Raw genomic sequence first — 16078 nt, 5'->3', positions numbered from 1 at the left:
TATTTTTTAAACAAACCACATGATAAGTAATTAATTAAATTCCCTCTCCCACTATTCCACCCCCCCGAGTGAGTACTATTTAATTGGTTGTAAAATATGAGGTAGGTGGTGTGAACAGAATAGGGCTGCTGCAGTTTTGAATGAAGGTGTGAGCAGGTCTCACACCAGTATATTTGTTATTGAGAATTCATGCTGGCTGATTTTTGTATTTGAAATAATTTCACATAATTTCATACGCTTAGTTTTGTGTTGTTAATATATATATATATATATATACATATGTATATGTATATATTTTTTTTTAAATCAGAATAGTTATGTGTCATATTTTTAAATTTGCAACCAGAGACTTCATAGCATTCTGCAATGTGAACTTAGAAAGATCAGAATAAAACATGAAATCCTCAAGGAAACTGAAAGTATCTTAGTGTAGAAAGAACATTTGTAGTTTTTTTTGCCCATTTAATGTACTTGATCTTTGGCCATCGTAAGACTCATTTGAATGTAATAACAATTGTCATAAGTGATATTGTTTTTACTTGTTACAAACTGTAGCACAGAGTTTAATGTTACCTCGTTTCTTCTGCTGTCTGTGTTCACATCCTCACATCCAGCTTCATAGAGCTTCCTCCAGCTGGTTAAAACCTGAAATCAAAGACCAAACTGCTGTGCACTGGGGGTCGTAAATGTATTTTTCATATAATGTACTCTGTAAGTTGAAAATGAATTGTATAAATTGATCAGTTAGGCAAATTTATTCAAACTACGGTATATTATATTTATGAACCTATAACATTTTGTAGCTACTGTAGCTCTTTCTCATCAGTGCGGCAATTGGTAATCTGTGTTCAAACCACTTCATTCAGCAGTGTGATGTGTTAATATCTGATAATTATTTTAATTTTATTTTAAATATTTAAATGCAGCTGTTTTCCCTTTCTCTCCTCTCTTTATAACGAGGCCTATAAAATAAGACTATATAGGCCTACCCTATACTGTATGTATGTATGTATGAGATTGTGCATTCATTCTACTAAATAAAGTGTCATGTCGATATCAACATAGAATTTGTCACACATGTTTTTTATTGTATGACATACAGTAATAGTGGAAACAGTAAAGCTTTGCTAAAGTTAAGAAATTGTTCCTTCCTTATCCTGCCTGATATATCCATTCCTCCTGTTTACTGGCCATTTAGAGATTAATAATAATATCTACCTTTACTAATCCCACAAGGGAAATTACAATGTTTTTACTCTGTTGTTAGAACACACATGCTCAGCACCTGTATGCTACATGCATGGAGAGATATCAGAGTAAGGGGGCTGCAACTGTCCATGGACAGGCGCCAGAGCAGTTGGAGGTTTGCATGTCTCAAGACCTTGGCACTGCCCAGGACCTATTAAATACAGTAAAATATCTGATTTATCAATACAGATACAGATTTTATTATAAACTGGCTCCTGGCAATCTAACAAACCAAGTTTAGTATCCCTGTTTGTGTGACTGTAATATTGCTATACAAGAAATATTGTTCTTCTGTGTCGTGGTGTTTCTTTAAGCTTCGCACTGCCATAATTATTTGGTGAACTGGATTGTAGGAAAGTCTAAGATGAAGTAATAAATAAATAAATGATCTCCTCGCCCCTCTGGAAATAGCCCTTAGCTACTGTAGCCTACAGTGTTAAATGTTGTCTGAAAAACAGCAGCAGCAGAAACAGACAGCTATTCTTGGACCGAGGTGTCTCTTAAGTCATACAGAAAAGTGAGTGAGGGGTAGAGCACGCGGGCTAACTCCTCGTGCCAACCAGGCTCGTTTTATATCCCCGTTACAAATAATAAAACTGGATATATCGCACACAGGGGTAAGTATAGGCGCCTCCTCTAATGCTGTTGAGTATTTACTGTAAGCAAAATATTAGACTAAACCAGAAACTGGCCTACTACAGTTCCATTTGTTGTCTACTTGGGAAGTCGGATTTTAGTCAGGCCAGAAGAGTCAACTGGACTTCCTGCTTAAACCTTCAAAATAAAACAACAGTTGGCGGTGTATAGATACAGGCCTACGTATGGGGTTGGTGTCGCGGTGGGAGCATATAGACTGTATTATTATTAATATTAATAGTCAATGGGTGGGAGGCAAAAGCTACAGAAATAAGTTATACGCGGTATTCACAATACATTTAATAATACAAGACATGTAAACGTAAAATACTTAGCTAACGATATAAGAAGTGCAGAAATGTAGAACAGTTCAGCTAGCGGTGCACCGTAACTGGAAGAGTAGGTAAGAAAAGTGTGTAAGTAAATGTGGTTACATTCCATTTCCGGATTGTTAGCTCTAAATGTTTGAAGTTCTCAAAAACATGGTTACATGGTTTAATTATAAAACAAAAAAAAAACGTATTTTTGTTGTATTACACATTGCTGCAGCTCCTCTACTCCTCTATGTGTTGAGCTCTCTGTTTTAGCTACTGAGTGAGGCATCACACTTCTGTTCAATCTTTGTTGGGAGTCACTCTAGTAATAAGAAGCCTATGAGAATGAGGGCATGCCACGCTAGCAGCCTGGCAGCATTATAATGTGTTACAAAGTGACCATAGGTTTGTCACGGAAGTAAAGGATGGACTACAATAAAGCTGAAACAGGTTGTGAACAGTTTTTTCTCTGATGGTAAGTCCCTTAAGGGGTGGAGATTGGGCTTTTTCACTTTGTAAACCTATAACATGCACAATAAAGGAAAGGGGAAAAGAGAAAACATAATATGAGCACTTTAATGGCACCAATTACCAGTTATTGAGTACACTGAAAGTGTATTTTGCTTATGTTACTGTCTTAACTAATAATGGCTCTAGTCAGATCCCTTAGAAGAACATGAATTGAATAGAATTGTCAGCCGTTAATGTTTACAACTGTGACGGCCACACTGTAGTCCATGCACTCAGGAAGAGTCCAGTTGCAGCAGTGTCAGTGTCAGGTGCTATTTACGTTAACATGCCATTCATCCAGCTAAAAATAAACACACACATCTCCAGCCTCTTTGAAATGTCATTGCTAACAACCTCCGGTAATCAGTGACTTGAAGCATAAACTAGCTGCCAGCATGATTGAAAAGCCCCTTCCAAGTATGAAAACGTCTTTTTGTTGCAGCTTTCCTTCTGAGTGCCCCAGTCATTTGGGCCCATCTTCAGCTGTGCTCGAATTCTTCAGGCTCCAGTTAAACATGTCATCTTCATATGCTGCTGCCATATCAGCCCTTCTTTCAGCCAGCTCTTCCAATCCACCAGCAAGAAGTCCTAAACCTTCCCCCACTCCCAGCAAACCCGTACACTCCCCTCCAGGTGTACAGATACATCGTCATTCACCTGAGCCTCTGGGATCCTGTGATGAGCAACAGGAGAATCCTGCAGACTATGGCATTGGTAGGCAGCACTCCACCACCAAACTCCAACACACTGTTTGAGAGATTGTCTTTCATGCACGCAGTACGTTGTGTTGCAGGTGGTTACTACCCTGTAGAGATCGAAGAGATTTTCGTTGACCGTTACCAAGTGGTTAAAAAGTTGGGATGGGGTCACTTCTCTACTGTATGGCTCTGCTGGGATATGGTGTAAGTACAGGTTTGACCTTTTGACTTTTCATATATAAAATGATAAGAGAATAATACAGATAATCTAATAAGATTTAAACATAATAACTAACTGCCATGATTGTTTGCATGCAGGCAGGGGCGTTTTGTGGCTCTGAAGGTTGTGAAGAGTGCTCAAACATTCACAGAGACGGCACTGGATGAGATCAAACTTCTGAAATGTGTCAGTGTTACCACATTTCTTTTGTTTAAGATATACTTAATAGTTTGTTTTATTAGTAATATTAGAGTAATCTTACAATGCACAATTATCAGATCAGGCTAGAATGTTTCAGTGTCTGATGAATACAAAAATACTGTCCCCTCTATGATGGTTGTGGAGCAGAGAGAATCACGTGAGACAGATAATGGTGGCAAAAAATGAAGTTTCTGATGTTATTTCCAGATTTCTAATAAGAGTCACGTTGGATTTTGAAAGAAGTGTATCATGGGGGGAGGATAATCAGAAACTGGGATAATTTTATTATAGATGGGGGGGATATAATGCACTGTACATACTGTGTGTGTGTGTGTGTGTGTGTGTGTGTGTGTGTGTGTGTGTGTGTGTGTGTGAGAGAGAGAGAAAGAAAGACAGGATGGAGTACAGATCGCACCAATACGACACCACCAGCATCTGTTACACTGTGGCTTTAATCATGATCTTTTATTTAAAATAGTTGGTGTGTGGTATTGCATTTTATAGATTCTTTTATCATTTTGTTGATATTGTCATATGTACTCTATTTGACCATCAGGTGAGGGACAGTGACCCCAAAGATCCAAAACGTGAGAACATTGTGCACCTCATTGATGACTTCAGGATCACTGGAGTGAATGGAGAGCGTATCTTTTATAATGTCCCAACGTAATCACCTACTCTGTACCTTGCAGTGCATGTATGGCTTTTCTCTCAGCTGTTGTTCTGAAATTATGCTGTTTTACAAATATGCCTACACACGGACAAACAGGTGCCATAACAAAATCCTTAAATCATAGTGATAGGACTGTAAGGAGACAGGATTGCGCACCACTTTTCAGTTTTTTATTTGCTAAAAAAGTTTAAAATATCCAATAGATTTTGTTCCACTTCACAATTGTGTCCCACTTGTTGGTGATTCTTCACAAAAAATAAAATGTTTATATCTTTATGTTTGAAGCCTGAAATGTGTCAAAAGGTTAAAAAGTTCAAGGGGGCCGAAAACTTTCGTAAGGCACTGTATACCAAAGAAACTCTAAATACCCAAACTGTACAGTATGAAACAAGGTCCTTAATTGCTCACCAGATGTGTGCATGGTTCTGGAGGTGCTGGGCCACCAGTTGCTGAGGTGGATCATCAAATCCAACTACACTGGCCTTCCCCTACCCTGTGTTAAGAGCATCCTCAGACAGGTGCTGTGCAACCCTTTATTCCAGCTGAAATCATCCTCCCTCTCTTTACCCACCAACTGAGCTCTTTTTTGAACAGATTATCTTCTATTTTTGCTTTTCAATGACATGCAGTGCAGTGACAGTGACTGTAGTTCCATTACTTATCACAGGTTCTGCAGGGTTTAGATTACTTGCACAGTAAATGCAAGATTATCCACACAGACATCAAGCCGGAAAACATCCTCCTAAGAGTGGATGAGGTTTACATTCAGAACCTGGCGGCCAACACCAAGTTGTGGCAGCTGCCAGTGTCCTCTGCTTTCACCAGCTCCACAGGTTAGTGATGCTGCATTATCAATCACATATATGTACAACCTTGATTATAAATTAATATCTGTCACAGGAATCTACGAGTACCAGGCTGATTGATGTGTTCTGGATTAAATGCAAGAAAAAAATGATTTATTTGACATTCTGTGGCTCTTTTCCCTGCTGATGTTTTTGCTTCCTGCTAGTGAACAGAAACTCCAGAGAAAAACAGGTGTGCAACCTAAAATCGATTCTTTTGTACATACTATTTCATTTCATTCATTTTATTAGGATGGTTGGGCTTTGTTAAAATGACATGATGATGTCCTCGTTTCTGCTTTGACTCCCAAGAGTTTGTCCAACTTGTTGGGGAAGCTGACTGGGGTTTTCCACACTCTTGGGGAGTGGGTAAGATGGATGTTGTGTTTTGCTTTTGCACTTAAGCCTCTTAACTCCATCTTGACAACATCCAAATCCTGGAACTCACTATAGGACTTGTAAAATAATTAAAAGGCAGGGGATTGAACATGTTCCCCACCGACTGTGTGAGATTACTGTCTTTTTAAACTTGAGATATGTGTTGATTGTGATTAATGTGATTGCTACTGTGATGCTCAAGAAGTGTACTGAAATAGTTCCTAATTATAATTTGCATGGTGACAGGTGAGTTGAATTTCTGCTCTAACTCAAACTAGCTTGCTCTTGTGGTATTATTGTGTCACTAACAGGCTCCTGTAGCTCAAAGGAATGGGACAAGTCGGAGTGTGGGGGAGGATGCTTGTTGTAGACTTCTGTAAGAGGACACAACTGCAGATTTTGATGTCCTTCCAACAACCACTGTTGTGGTTTCAAAATAAGTTGTTGTTAGCAACTAACTGTTTTACAACAAGCAAAGTAACAGCTTCACAATTTATTCTTGATATATTAATACATGGATATCATGTAAAGCTCTACCCGCTCATAGTAACTGCAGATGATATTATCAACAAACAAAAAAACACCTTAAAATGTGGCGAGGGAATGCATGTCTCAAATATAAAAATATATCCGGTTTACACTGTATTAAATATGTTGGTAAAAGAAGTTGTTAAAAGGTCATAGAATACTTCTTTAGAATGTGCATGTAATGTTGAGTGATTTTGTAGCTACCATTAGGGGGCATCAAAGTCAAACATTTTAAAATACCACTTATTCTGGCTTTAATATGCATGATTTGCTTCACTTCCAAAATGCATTTATTAATGATAATTCCTTCCCCAATTTATTCAATGTTTTACTCAATGCTCAACTCTGATTGTTTCCCACAATTGCAGTCCAGCAAGGTATCCAGAAGCCCCATCAAACAACTGACAAGAAAAGACAGGAGTCAACGAGGACAGGAGCGTGCATCTGCCTACAATCAAAAAGACACACTTCATGTATCGTTCTCTGATGTCCCTGCTCCTCCTAGCCCCCGTAGCTCCACCTGTCCCTCTAACCCCACATTAAGGAGGCAGACACTGCTGTTGGAGGACGGACTGGGTTTGGCTCCACACAGCCAGAAAGACTCCATCGGCTCGTGGCCAGACCTCAACATAGATGCTACTGTCTCTGGTTCTAGATCAGTGTTATTACATCAGACATCTTCACCATCTTCTCACCGTAGTCAGTCTCATGGCATTCATGTTTGTGAACTTTGCATCAGCAGTTTTTTCCTCCTCCTGTGGAAACCTAAAGTTTATATTTTGACACAAAACTGGACTTTTGTTAATGTGTTACCTGAGCTAATATTTACATAGTACTGCTATATAGATTGCCTTGCATTATCAGTACACTCAAAGTCTAGTCTGGTCTGATTTACTTACATTATTTCATATTATCTTTAAGGAATCAGTGACTCAAGTGCACTTCTGGACCTACTGAATCCTCAGAATGCTGATAAAATCCTCATCAAGATTGCTGACCTAGGCAATGCCTGCTGGGTGGTGAGTAACTATTTAACAAGCAAACTAAACCTGAAAACCTACAAATCATCTTCACACTCAAAACATGTCAGTAAGTGCAAACCTCCTTGCTAGCTTCATAATAGAGCATTGAATAAATAAATCATATTTATTCATTAAAATACAAATTGTGAGAATCATTCTGAATGGACGTGAATTTGCAGAATACCCGAATCCCGCATCAGACTCTTTTTTTAAGTTCATATTTATCAACAGGCAACAAATTAATACCTAAACATATGTTCAGGTTTATTAACATATGTCTGTGTACCAAATCAAATGAAAATTTTATGAAATTCTTAGAGGGGTAAAAAAAGTGTTAAAAAAATAACATTAGAATAAAATGAAAATCTGTTCAGCAAGATATAGCTAGGGCCATCCTAAAAGATAAGTCTTAAATCAAGAACCACAGTTATTTTTCTTGGAACTATGAAGCAAATTGTGAGATGTTTTCTGAATGACCACTGTCAGGCAAGTGAGGGAAATCTAGACAGCCAGGAAAAATTCAGTGGTTTAAAATAAAAAGTGACAATACATAAGCATACTGACATGGGCAGGCATGTTCAGATGAGGGTACAGGTGGCTGGATAGCAATGTCATAGCAGGAAGCAACATTGACAATCTGGCGGGGAATGAGTGGAAATAGGCTGCAGGGGGCTGTGGGCACTGGGAATGAGGCTGAAGGGACTGGCAGAATAGGACTGAGGCAGCCATTATGACAGCCTCATGTCTAGCTTATAAAACACTTCCTTCCCATCGTTTTTATAAAACCAAATGTGACAGGTGTTTTCTGTGGGGCACAGTAACCGTATTTACCATGCCCTCCAGTAAAAAACACACAGCTGCCATGTGTTTCCAGTAAGACAAGACTGTATGGGCTGATTTGAAATGTAGCTGTAGAGGAAAATACAGTATAATCTTGTGCAGTTCAGAACTATGCGGTGGTGGTTATGCTTCTCGTTTTATTTGGCAGAGAAAAAGACAGCAATGTTATTTTCTCTGGTGACATTTCCCTTTTTCTAAAAACATTTTTAACCGTGGCTTTAGGGATGGCAATGTCCAACACTATGGTCCAGACAGAAGTATCAGATAAATATTGGATGCATTGCCATGAAATTGTGAACAACATTCAGGGTTCCCAGAGGATAAATACTACTAACTTTAGTGATCTCCTGACTTTTCTGCTAGCACCAGGAGGTTTGCATTAGTGGTTTTTAGTCAAATGTCTCAACAATGATCATGTGTGAAAAGTTATATTTGTATAATATCTATCGTTTTGTTAACATTAGATATTTACAGGGCTAAAAGCCATACTTAGAATGACGAAAATTAGTTAGTTAATACCAGGCTGATGGATGTGTTCTTGATTTGAGAATCAGGTCTCACACAAAGCTATTTTTGTACTGATGTGTCTGTCTGACAAATGCCATTTTAGTGTCAGAATGTTCTTGAGATTTGTGGCTTGTGAAAAATTGGTCCAGTATTGACTTTGGTCACTATGGGGCGAAAGAATTGGTCATAATCTGTTTACGTTCCCTTCTCCCATTGAATCAATACACTCGGGACCTGCCGCTAGTCTCCTAAAGATGTGTGGCAGTCAAGAAACCCATGTGACACAGATAGAGGAAGTAACTCTGAGTTGGGGTGTCTAAACCATCTATGGTACAGCCTTACAGAGCTGCTAGCATGGCTGCAGTACAAATGATTAAGAGAAAAAGTATCTAATTTCATGTAGAAAGTTAAACAAGTTGTAGTTAATTTGCACTGAGCTAAAGAAGCTTTATTAATAGTCATGGATGCAGGTAATTTACTTTGTAATAGTGGAACGTTAAAATCTCATCTCTCTTGTCGTCAGCACAAACACTTCACTGAAGACATCCAGACGTGTCAGTACCGCTCTGTGGAGGTTCTGATTGGTGCTGACTACGACACACCAGCTGACATCTGGAGCACCGCCTGCATGGTGAGCTGATTGTGTTTTTGAAATGCGTTTTTCGTCTCTGTTTTTCAATATGTTTCATTCCAGCATTTCCTTTTTTAGATGTGTCGCACCCATCGTCTTTTATCCTTTATGCTTTCTGTAGGCTTTTGAGCTGGCCACAGGGGACTATTTGTTCGATCCCCAATCAGGAGCCACTTTCTCCCGAGAGGAAGGTTTGTTTTTCCTTGCATCCCTGTTGTTCTTGTTTAAACTAAATGTGCTTATATTACAATGCGCTCTGTCTTATCTCAGATCACATTGCCCACATCATTGAGCTGCTGGGATCCCTTCCGTCCCAGTTCGCCCTGTCAGGGAGAAATTCCAAACAATACTTCAACCGTAAAGGTAAAATACACTACACACTAAAGGCTTATTTTTTCAATATACTACCAAATTACCTGCATCTGATATCCACTTCATACATTGTGCAGGACAACTGCGACACATCTCAAAGCTGAAGCCATGGAGCTTGTTTGAGATCCTGCTGGATAAGTATGAGTGGCGGCGGGAGGAAGCCATGCAGTTCAGCTCGTTCCTCCTGACTATGTTGGAGCTACTGCCAGAGAAAAGAGCCACAGCTGCTCAGTGTCTGAAACATCCCTGGATCACGTTCTAGATGTACCAGTTCTGTTTTCTTCATAGCCCAGTGGACAAGCTCTCTGTTCAGGAACAGGCTGGCACACATTGCACTGGTCACGGGAATTGGACAGCTGTGGGATATACAGCAGTAGTCTGATGCTGGCATCAAAAGGCTTTCACAGCTTTCATAGAGCTTTATTAGCCTAAATAACAGCTTTTAACCAGTTGGGCTGCTTGGTCTTTAAATGTGTGTTAAGTCACATCTAATTCAGGCACAGCAATGACCAAAGAAAAGTATTGTCTTACTGAAAAACTGCCTTGAAACATGATCACAAAGTTTCAGAATTTTAATAAACAGACATAAGATCACCTTTATTCTCAGTAGTTATTTGTAAGACAAGTTTAACTTCTGAAAAGCTAGAGGTGAACCAGTCTGTGTGAGATGAATTCATTCAGACAGTCTCAAAAATGTCAACTGTACCCTAATAACTATGTGTTGTATTATAAAAACAAAACAAAAAACTGCAGTATGTGATAGTAACCAAATTCTAGGTGCCTTTGGAGAAAAAGGATGTTATCCTAATGGAACTGAAGCATGTGTTTTATCTCATTTTTAAACATCTGACATAGTGAAGTATTATTTGCAACAACACTCAAAGAGAACCAAAGAAATCTTTAAATGCCAAGCAGGGATTACCCCATATTTTGTGTGTGTGTGCGTGTGCGTGTGTGTCTGTTATGCATTCCTTGCATTGCTTGCTCGCATTCAGCTAAGCTCTGAGAGGGGGATGGAAGGCACAGGAGGGAGGAGTTAGTCTCATATAATTGCAGGCATATGTCCGCCTGCTAGAAAACTCCCAGATTTTCCTCTAGCAGCGAGAGGAGGTGAGAAGTTAACACGAAGTACTGCCTGCCCACACATGTAAGTCTCATTCTCTGTTGGATTTTCATGCAGTATTTCTGGATTCTGATTCTGATAAGAAACTCTTTTAAAATGCATGAGTTGTTTTTATGCCCTACAATTGTTTGTTCCTCTGTTGCTCAAGGTAGACTATTGCCCAATCTGGTTTTAGTTCCTGTTATGGACTGAGTAGTGCACTCTAGTGCAAATATTGTGAAATTGTTTCATTGGATAAATTAAATTTAGTGTCAAACTGACATTGCTGGTGATACTTCAGTCATGCCATTTTCAAAATAGATAATATAATATGTAATATGTTTATTTAATAGGCAGGTTTTGGATATGTTAACCTTTTATATTGTTTACTTTCCCGTTCTTTTTTTGGAAAACTTGTTCTGGTGTTGTTTGTATAGAGATTGAATTTATTAGAAATTATGCACAGCATGTAACTTGGTATTGTGCAAATATCTCTCTAACAAATGTGAAAGATGAAAGTGTGTGTTTATCAAGCCCTTCCAGGCTTCTGCTTTTCTGAATCTCTTGGCTTTGTCTATGTTAGAAGGAAGCCAAAGTAAATGTTAAAGTCCCAGTGCTGTGCCTTTTGTGACACAGATCTTAACCCTCAGCCAGTTGCCATGCAACTCAAACTCCAAATCAAAAGGAATTACCTCAACCACCACTGGTCTTTCACAGTTGCGTTATTAGTGCAAGGTAATGCCGTTTCCAGCCATGCTCATTACTGCTTTCCCACAGAAGGAGCCCTTGTTTAGGATTCTGGCTGTGTTTTTTTTCCCAAGTCATCCATGCTTGAGATAGCTGCTCTAATTTGTTCTGTGAGCAGTAGAAAAGATTCACACAAAGGATTGTGTGTTTACCCGTGCTTATTGCAGTTGATATTAAATGATATCCGACATCACCACATTGAGATGTGAGTGGGTGTGCAGCTTGGATCTGGCAGCAGCAGCAGCAGCAGCTCATAATGAAAACAAGAGCAGTAACAGCATTGTTCACTGCATAGTAAACACCCATCTCATTAGCCTTGCACAAAGGGACAGGTAGAGTGAGGAGATATATCAGAGCTTTCATTTATCTCATGCAGATGTGTTCTTGCACTGTGTGTCTGTGGTTCATCTATAACAGCCTCCCCTCATAATACATCATATATGCTTGAAAAATGTATATTTTTGCTCTTTGTCTTGGTTGCAGGATGTGGCTGACTGTTCTTTACAGCTGCACCAGTGGAGCAGCTCTTTTGTATGCTCTGTACAGATGGGTGATTCCCGCTGCTGTACAGTATCATGGAGGATTGGCGCTGTTCTGGCATGATGTCATTGTGGAGCGGATCTTGGACACTCTGACCCAGTCCACACGTCCTCAGGTGTGCCTTCAATATACAGTATACAGCTCTTACAAGAGCAACACATAAATGCCCAGATTGGTTTGATGCAGTCTTAATAGTGGAGGAGTCTGAGATATATGGTAAAGAGATTTAGGCTGGAAAAAAGGAGTAGACATACACACCCACACAAACACACAAACACACACCCAGAGTCCTGAAAGTAATAAACATGCTCTTAGGAGTTTTTCCAGTGAACCTGAATCTGCTAGCAGTTCGAAAATGAGTGGTGGAGTTTGGCACGTACACTGCTGGTTTGGTCAACAAATAGGTAGACGCCCTCTTCGTTGCATAATCCAAATACACTTAACATCTTGGCAGATTTGTTGTTTTCTTAGTTTTCACTGTTAAAAAAAGTTACAGCATTGACCAAGAACGCTGTGAACCGGGCTGCATATGTCGGGGCAACTGTGCACGGTCGGTTAGTGTCCACTAAACATTCTTTTTTTGTGTGCCACTGACAGGTCTTAGATTCTTGTTTTTATTCTAAGTGTCTGGCAACATTATGGAGAGGATCCCTACAGAGATTGACCTTTTTGTTAAATAGTAAGATCCTAAACAGTATTTTTAGTCTGGTAGGTTTGGTGATGGTCATTTTGGACTGTTTCATGTTAAACAAAAAGGATCTTACTCTTTAACAAAAAGGTCTATCTCTGTAACGTTGTACGACAATTAGATTATTAATCTGAGACTGTCAGCAGCAAAAACAGCACTTGAACGTAAATTGAAGGTGAACAACTGTCCTATAATTTACACTGAAGCTTGTTTGTCAGCTGCCCACTGCTGCAGCGATCTCGCTTTATACTGGACCAATGTCGAAGATCGTTCTCCCCATCAGTTACAAGAACATAGGAGAACAGGGTCCAGGTTGACGAACCCAAAGTTACCCTTAAAATTGTGCACTCTGTTTTCAAAGGAGTTTTACAAATGACAAAAAAATAACAACTAAAATAACAACCCCGTGTAAAACCTTTTCCTGCAAAATAAACACAAAGAGAACATTTTTTCTGAAAACTCTTGAAATTGTTTTCATAATTGGTTTACAAGGACAAAGCGGTCCATCTGGTATAGCAGTACCAAAGATGCCTGTTGGCTTTTTGCTGACAGCTCAACCTGTTTTCTAGAGAGAAAAAGGTTATTTCCAGTTTTTCATGCAAATCTTGTCCAGTTAATTTAAACAAACAAACAAACCTAGTCCAAACGGTATAGCCATTCCAACGATGCCTTTAGGGACAACTACTCTGTTTGGCTGACGGCGCAGTCTCTCTGACCCTTTCACTGGAAGAGCCTGCATTTTGAAGCGAGTGCTTTGTTGGAAAGTTTCCCTCCATCATGTTCCATAAAAATCTTTTGGAATACTTCAAAGGGCATAACGAAGGTCAGCAGGATAGCTGAAGTTCAAGGCATACATTAGTCCAAACAGCATAGCAACAGCTAATGCTACATTTCTAAGATCTTGCAACACCTTGATGCCTTCAAGGACAATTTCAATGTCCTCCGTTTCATCACTTGAAGCATGTTCTTTACGAATGTAAATCCCAACAGTGGTGTCTTCACTGGGCTCGTTGATGGGCTCGTCCATGAACTTAAAAAAAAATAACATAACAGTAAATAAGACCAATTGAGAAACAAATACATTTATATTAAATTGCAGAGACAAAACAATGTTGACAGAACAGTAGTTGAGTGTGGGAAGATACATTGTGCTGTAACTATGATTAATTAAACTTGTGATGTTTTCTTGTTTTAATAATCTGACAAATTTTAAATAATGATTCAAAAATAAAGAAAATACATTGAAAATAATCACTTACCCACCACATCTAGCCAGTCTAAAGTCATGTCTAAGATTTAAGTATTGATTATACAATCAATAATCAGAACATTTAATAGATTATGAAAATAGACTGATGTATAAAAGAGTTCTTACTGTAAGTCTGTTATATCTAAATGAAGAGATTCTAAATCGCCTGTTGGAAGGCAAAAGTTTGTGTACAGTGTTTAAAACATGCATGAAGTCAGAAGAGATGATATTCAAGCCTGATCATTTTCTTATGTGGATTAATTGAAAGGAGTGTGCAACAGGTTGACCGATAACCTAAGCACAAACTTTGAGATGACTATATGATTTAGTTTTAGGTTTAGCAGATAGGCTGCTGAGCCAGGTTGTGCTGCACTACACATGAATTACTGCATTAAAAAGAGAGAAATATTCTGCCAGCTGTTTCCATATGTTCCATATATCTTTTTACAAATATGCTTTATGTGAGTCCAAAATAATAACATTGGGCAGAGTTGCAAAGAGTAACAATGGGCTGTTGCTCCTAAATTATGTCCTGTTGAATCTTCTTGGGAAAATCCCAATTAAAAGAATTTGAAAAACAAAAGGATAGAAATCATCAAATGTGTGGTTTCACTTGGCAAACCAAGTTCTTTTATGTGAAGAGTGAATAATTATTGATGTTTTTTTTTTACACTTAACGACATAAACATATACAAAACTATTGTAAAGTGTATTTATTTTTGTTCTCCCTTTAGCGAATCCTGGATGCAGTAAAGAAAGACGCCACTAGAGGGGACCCTCGCAGCGTAGTGAAAGCTATCGATCATTTCTGCAGAAACAAAGAGTGGGCCATGAATGTGGGGGATGAGAAAGGTACTGAAATCTTACTATTTTGAATGTGTTCCATGTGTAAAAGCATTACCTTAGATGACTTAGCTCTGTCATTATACCATCTAATTGTTTTTTGTTGTTTTGCCACAGGGTGTATTCTTGACTCAGTGGTGTCAGAGGTCAACCCAGCCACTGTGTTAGAGCTGGGAACCTACTGTGGCTACTCCACGGTGCGGATTGCCAGTCTGCTTCCACCCCACGCCAAGCTCATCACTCTTGAATTTAACCCAGACTTTGCTGCAATTGCACGTCAAGTCATCGCTTGGGCAGGATTAGAGGACAAGGTAAAGCCAGGTGTCTCCACACAAACTTAAGAATAATCATTAACGTGGTGTGTACAGGTCAGAAGAATATGTGACTTCTTTCTAGGTCCAGTTACTTGAAGGAGCATCTGGTGACTGGATTCCCAAAATGAAGGAGGAGTTTGGAGTGAAAACATTTGATTTGGTTTTCCTGGATCACTGGAAGAATAGTTACCTTCCTGACACAAAATTGATGGAGGCAAGTAGTCATTGGTCCCATGGTCATTTTATAGTGATCCAACTCTTGATTTTTCTGTCATGATGCATGATGTTCTTTGTTTTTTTGTCAGGAGTGTGGCCTCCTCAGGAAAGGCAGCGTCCTGCTGGCAGACAACGTCATCTGCCCCGGAGCTCCTGACTACCTGGAATTTGTCCGGAGCAGCCCGCGATACAAGAGCCAGTACTTCAAATCTCACCTGGAGTACACCAAAGTGGAGGATGGATTGGAGAAGTCTGTCTTCTTAGGGTAGTTTTTTACAAGAAATGTGATATTTTACACAGGTAGTAAAGCTCAGACTTCTGTCTTGGGATCATTGAACAGACCTAAAATCAGAAGTTTTTTTTAATATGTCATTGAATATATTAACTTGAAATTAAAAGTAACCTGTGAAGGAATTTGTGTTGTTGTGTGCCTTCTTTTTGTAACACCACATGATAGAAGTGTCTTTAGGCCTACTTGATGCAATAAGTCCATATTGGTACAGTAGGCGGCAGTAGTGATACTATGTCCAAGCAAGTAATTGACAGATGAAGAACTGCAAAATGATCCGGGGGCTGCTTTTCCCAGAGCATCAACTCAAATCAATAATAAATCTAATCTAGCTGCATTCTGTGGTGCAGAAACCTATTCTCTGCTCTGATATTCTCCACCATTGCGCCAGTGTTGACAGGTGTGTGAAGAGAGAGAGTGTGTCTCTGGCATGTTAGTGTGTGTGTGTGTGTGAGAGTATGAATCAA

At 39.2% G+C, this 16078-nt stretch overlaps 2 protein-coding genes across 6 annotated transcripts; both read left to right on the top strand.

Moving 5' to 3' along the window:
- Positions 1-1737: 1737 nt before the first annotated feature.
- On the top strand, positions 1738-10215 carry LOC117942914 (SRSF protein kinase 2-like). 5 transcript variants are annotated; one of them, XM_034868720.1, is made up of 15 exons: positions 1738-1865; positions 3151-3422; positions 3502-3610; positions 3725-3812; positions 4384-4471; positions 4912-5018; positions 5168-5333; positions 5513-5538; positions 5658-5714; positions 6620-6950; positions 7173-7270; positions 9144-9251; positions 9373-9442; positions 9522-9614; positions 9701-10215. In XM_034868720.1, exons 2-15 carry the CDS (start codon positions 3224-3226, stop codon positions 9883-9885), a joined length of 1725 nt encoding a protein of 574 aa, XP_034724611.1. In that variant the 5' UTR covers positions 1738-1865; positions 3151-3223; the 3' UTR covers positions 9886-10215. The 5 variants fall into 5 exon arrangements, with proteins under 5 accessions (XP_034724611.1, XP_034724613.1, XP_034724614.1 ...); XM_034868721.1 differs by lacking the exon at positions 1738-1865 and adding an exon at positions 2138-2154; XM_034868722.1 differs by lacking the exon at positions 5658-5714.
- A 389-nt stretch (positions 10216-10604) lies between these two features.
- Positions 10605-15736, top strand: comtb (catechol-O-methyltransferase b). The gene is made up of 6 exons (XM_034868749.1): positions 10605-10770; positions 11956-12127; positions 14684-14801; positions 14910-15103; positions 15189-15320; positions 15412-15736. Coding segments are annotated over exons 1-6 (798 nt in total). The 5' UTR covers positions 10605-10768; the 3' UTR covers positions 15592-15736.
- Positions 15737-16078: the final 342 nt, after the last annotated feature.

The sequence above is a fragment of the Etheostoma cragini genome, chromosome 4 (genome assembly GCF_013103735.1).
Source record: "Etheostoma cragini isolate CJK2018 chromosome 4, CSU_Ecrag_1.0, whole genome shotgun sequence".
NCBI classification, from domain to species: domain Eukaryota; kingdom Metazoa; phylum Chordata; class Actinopteri; order Perciformes; family Percidae; genus Etheostoma; species Etheostoma cragini.
This window is presented reverse-complemented; position numbering and strand designations above follow the sequence as displayed.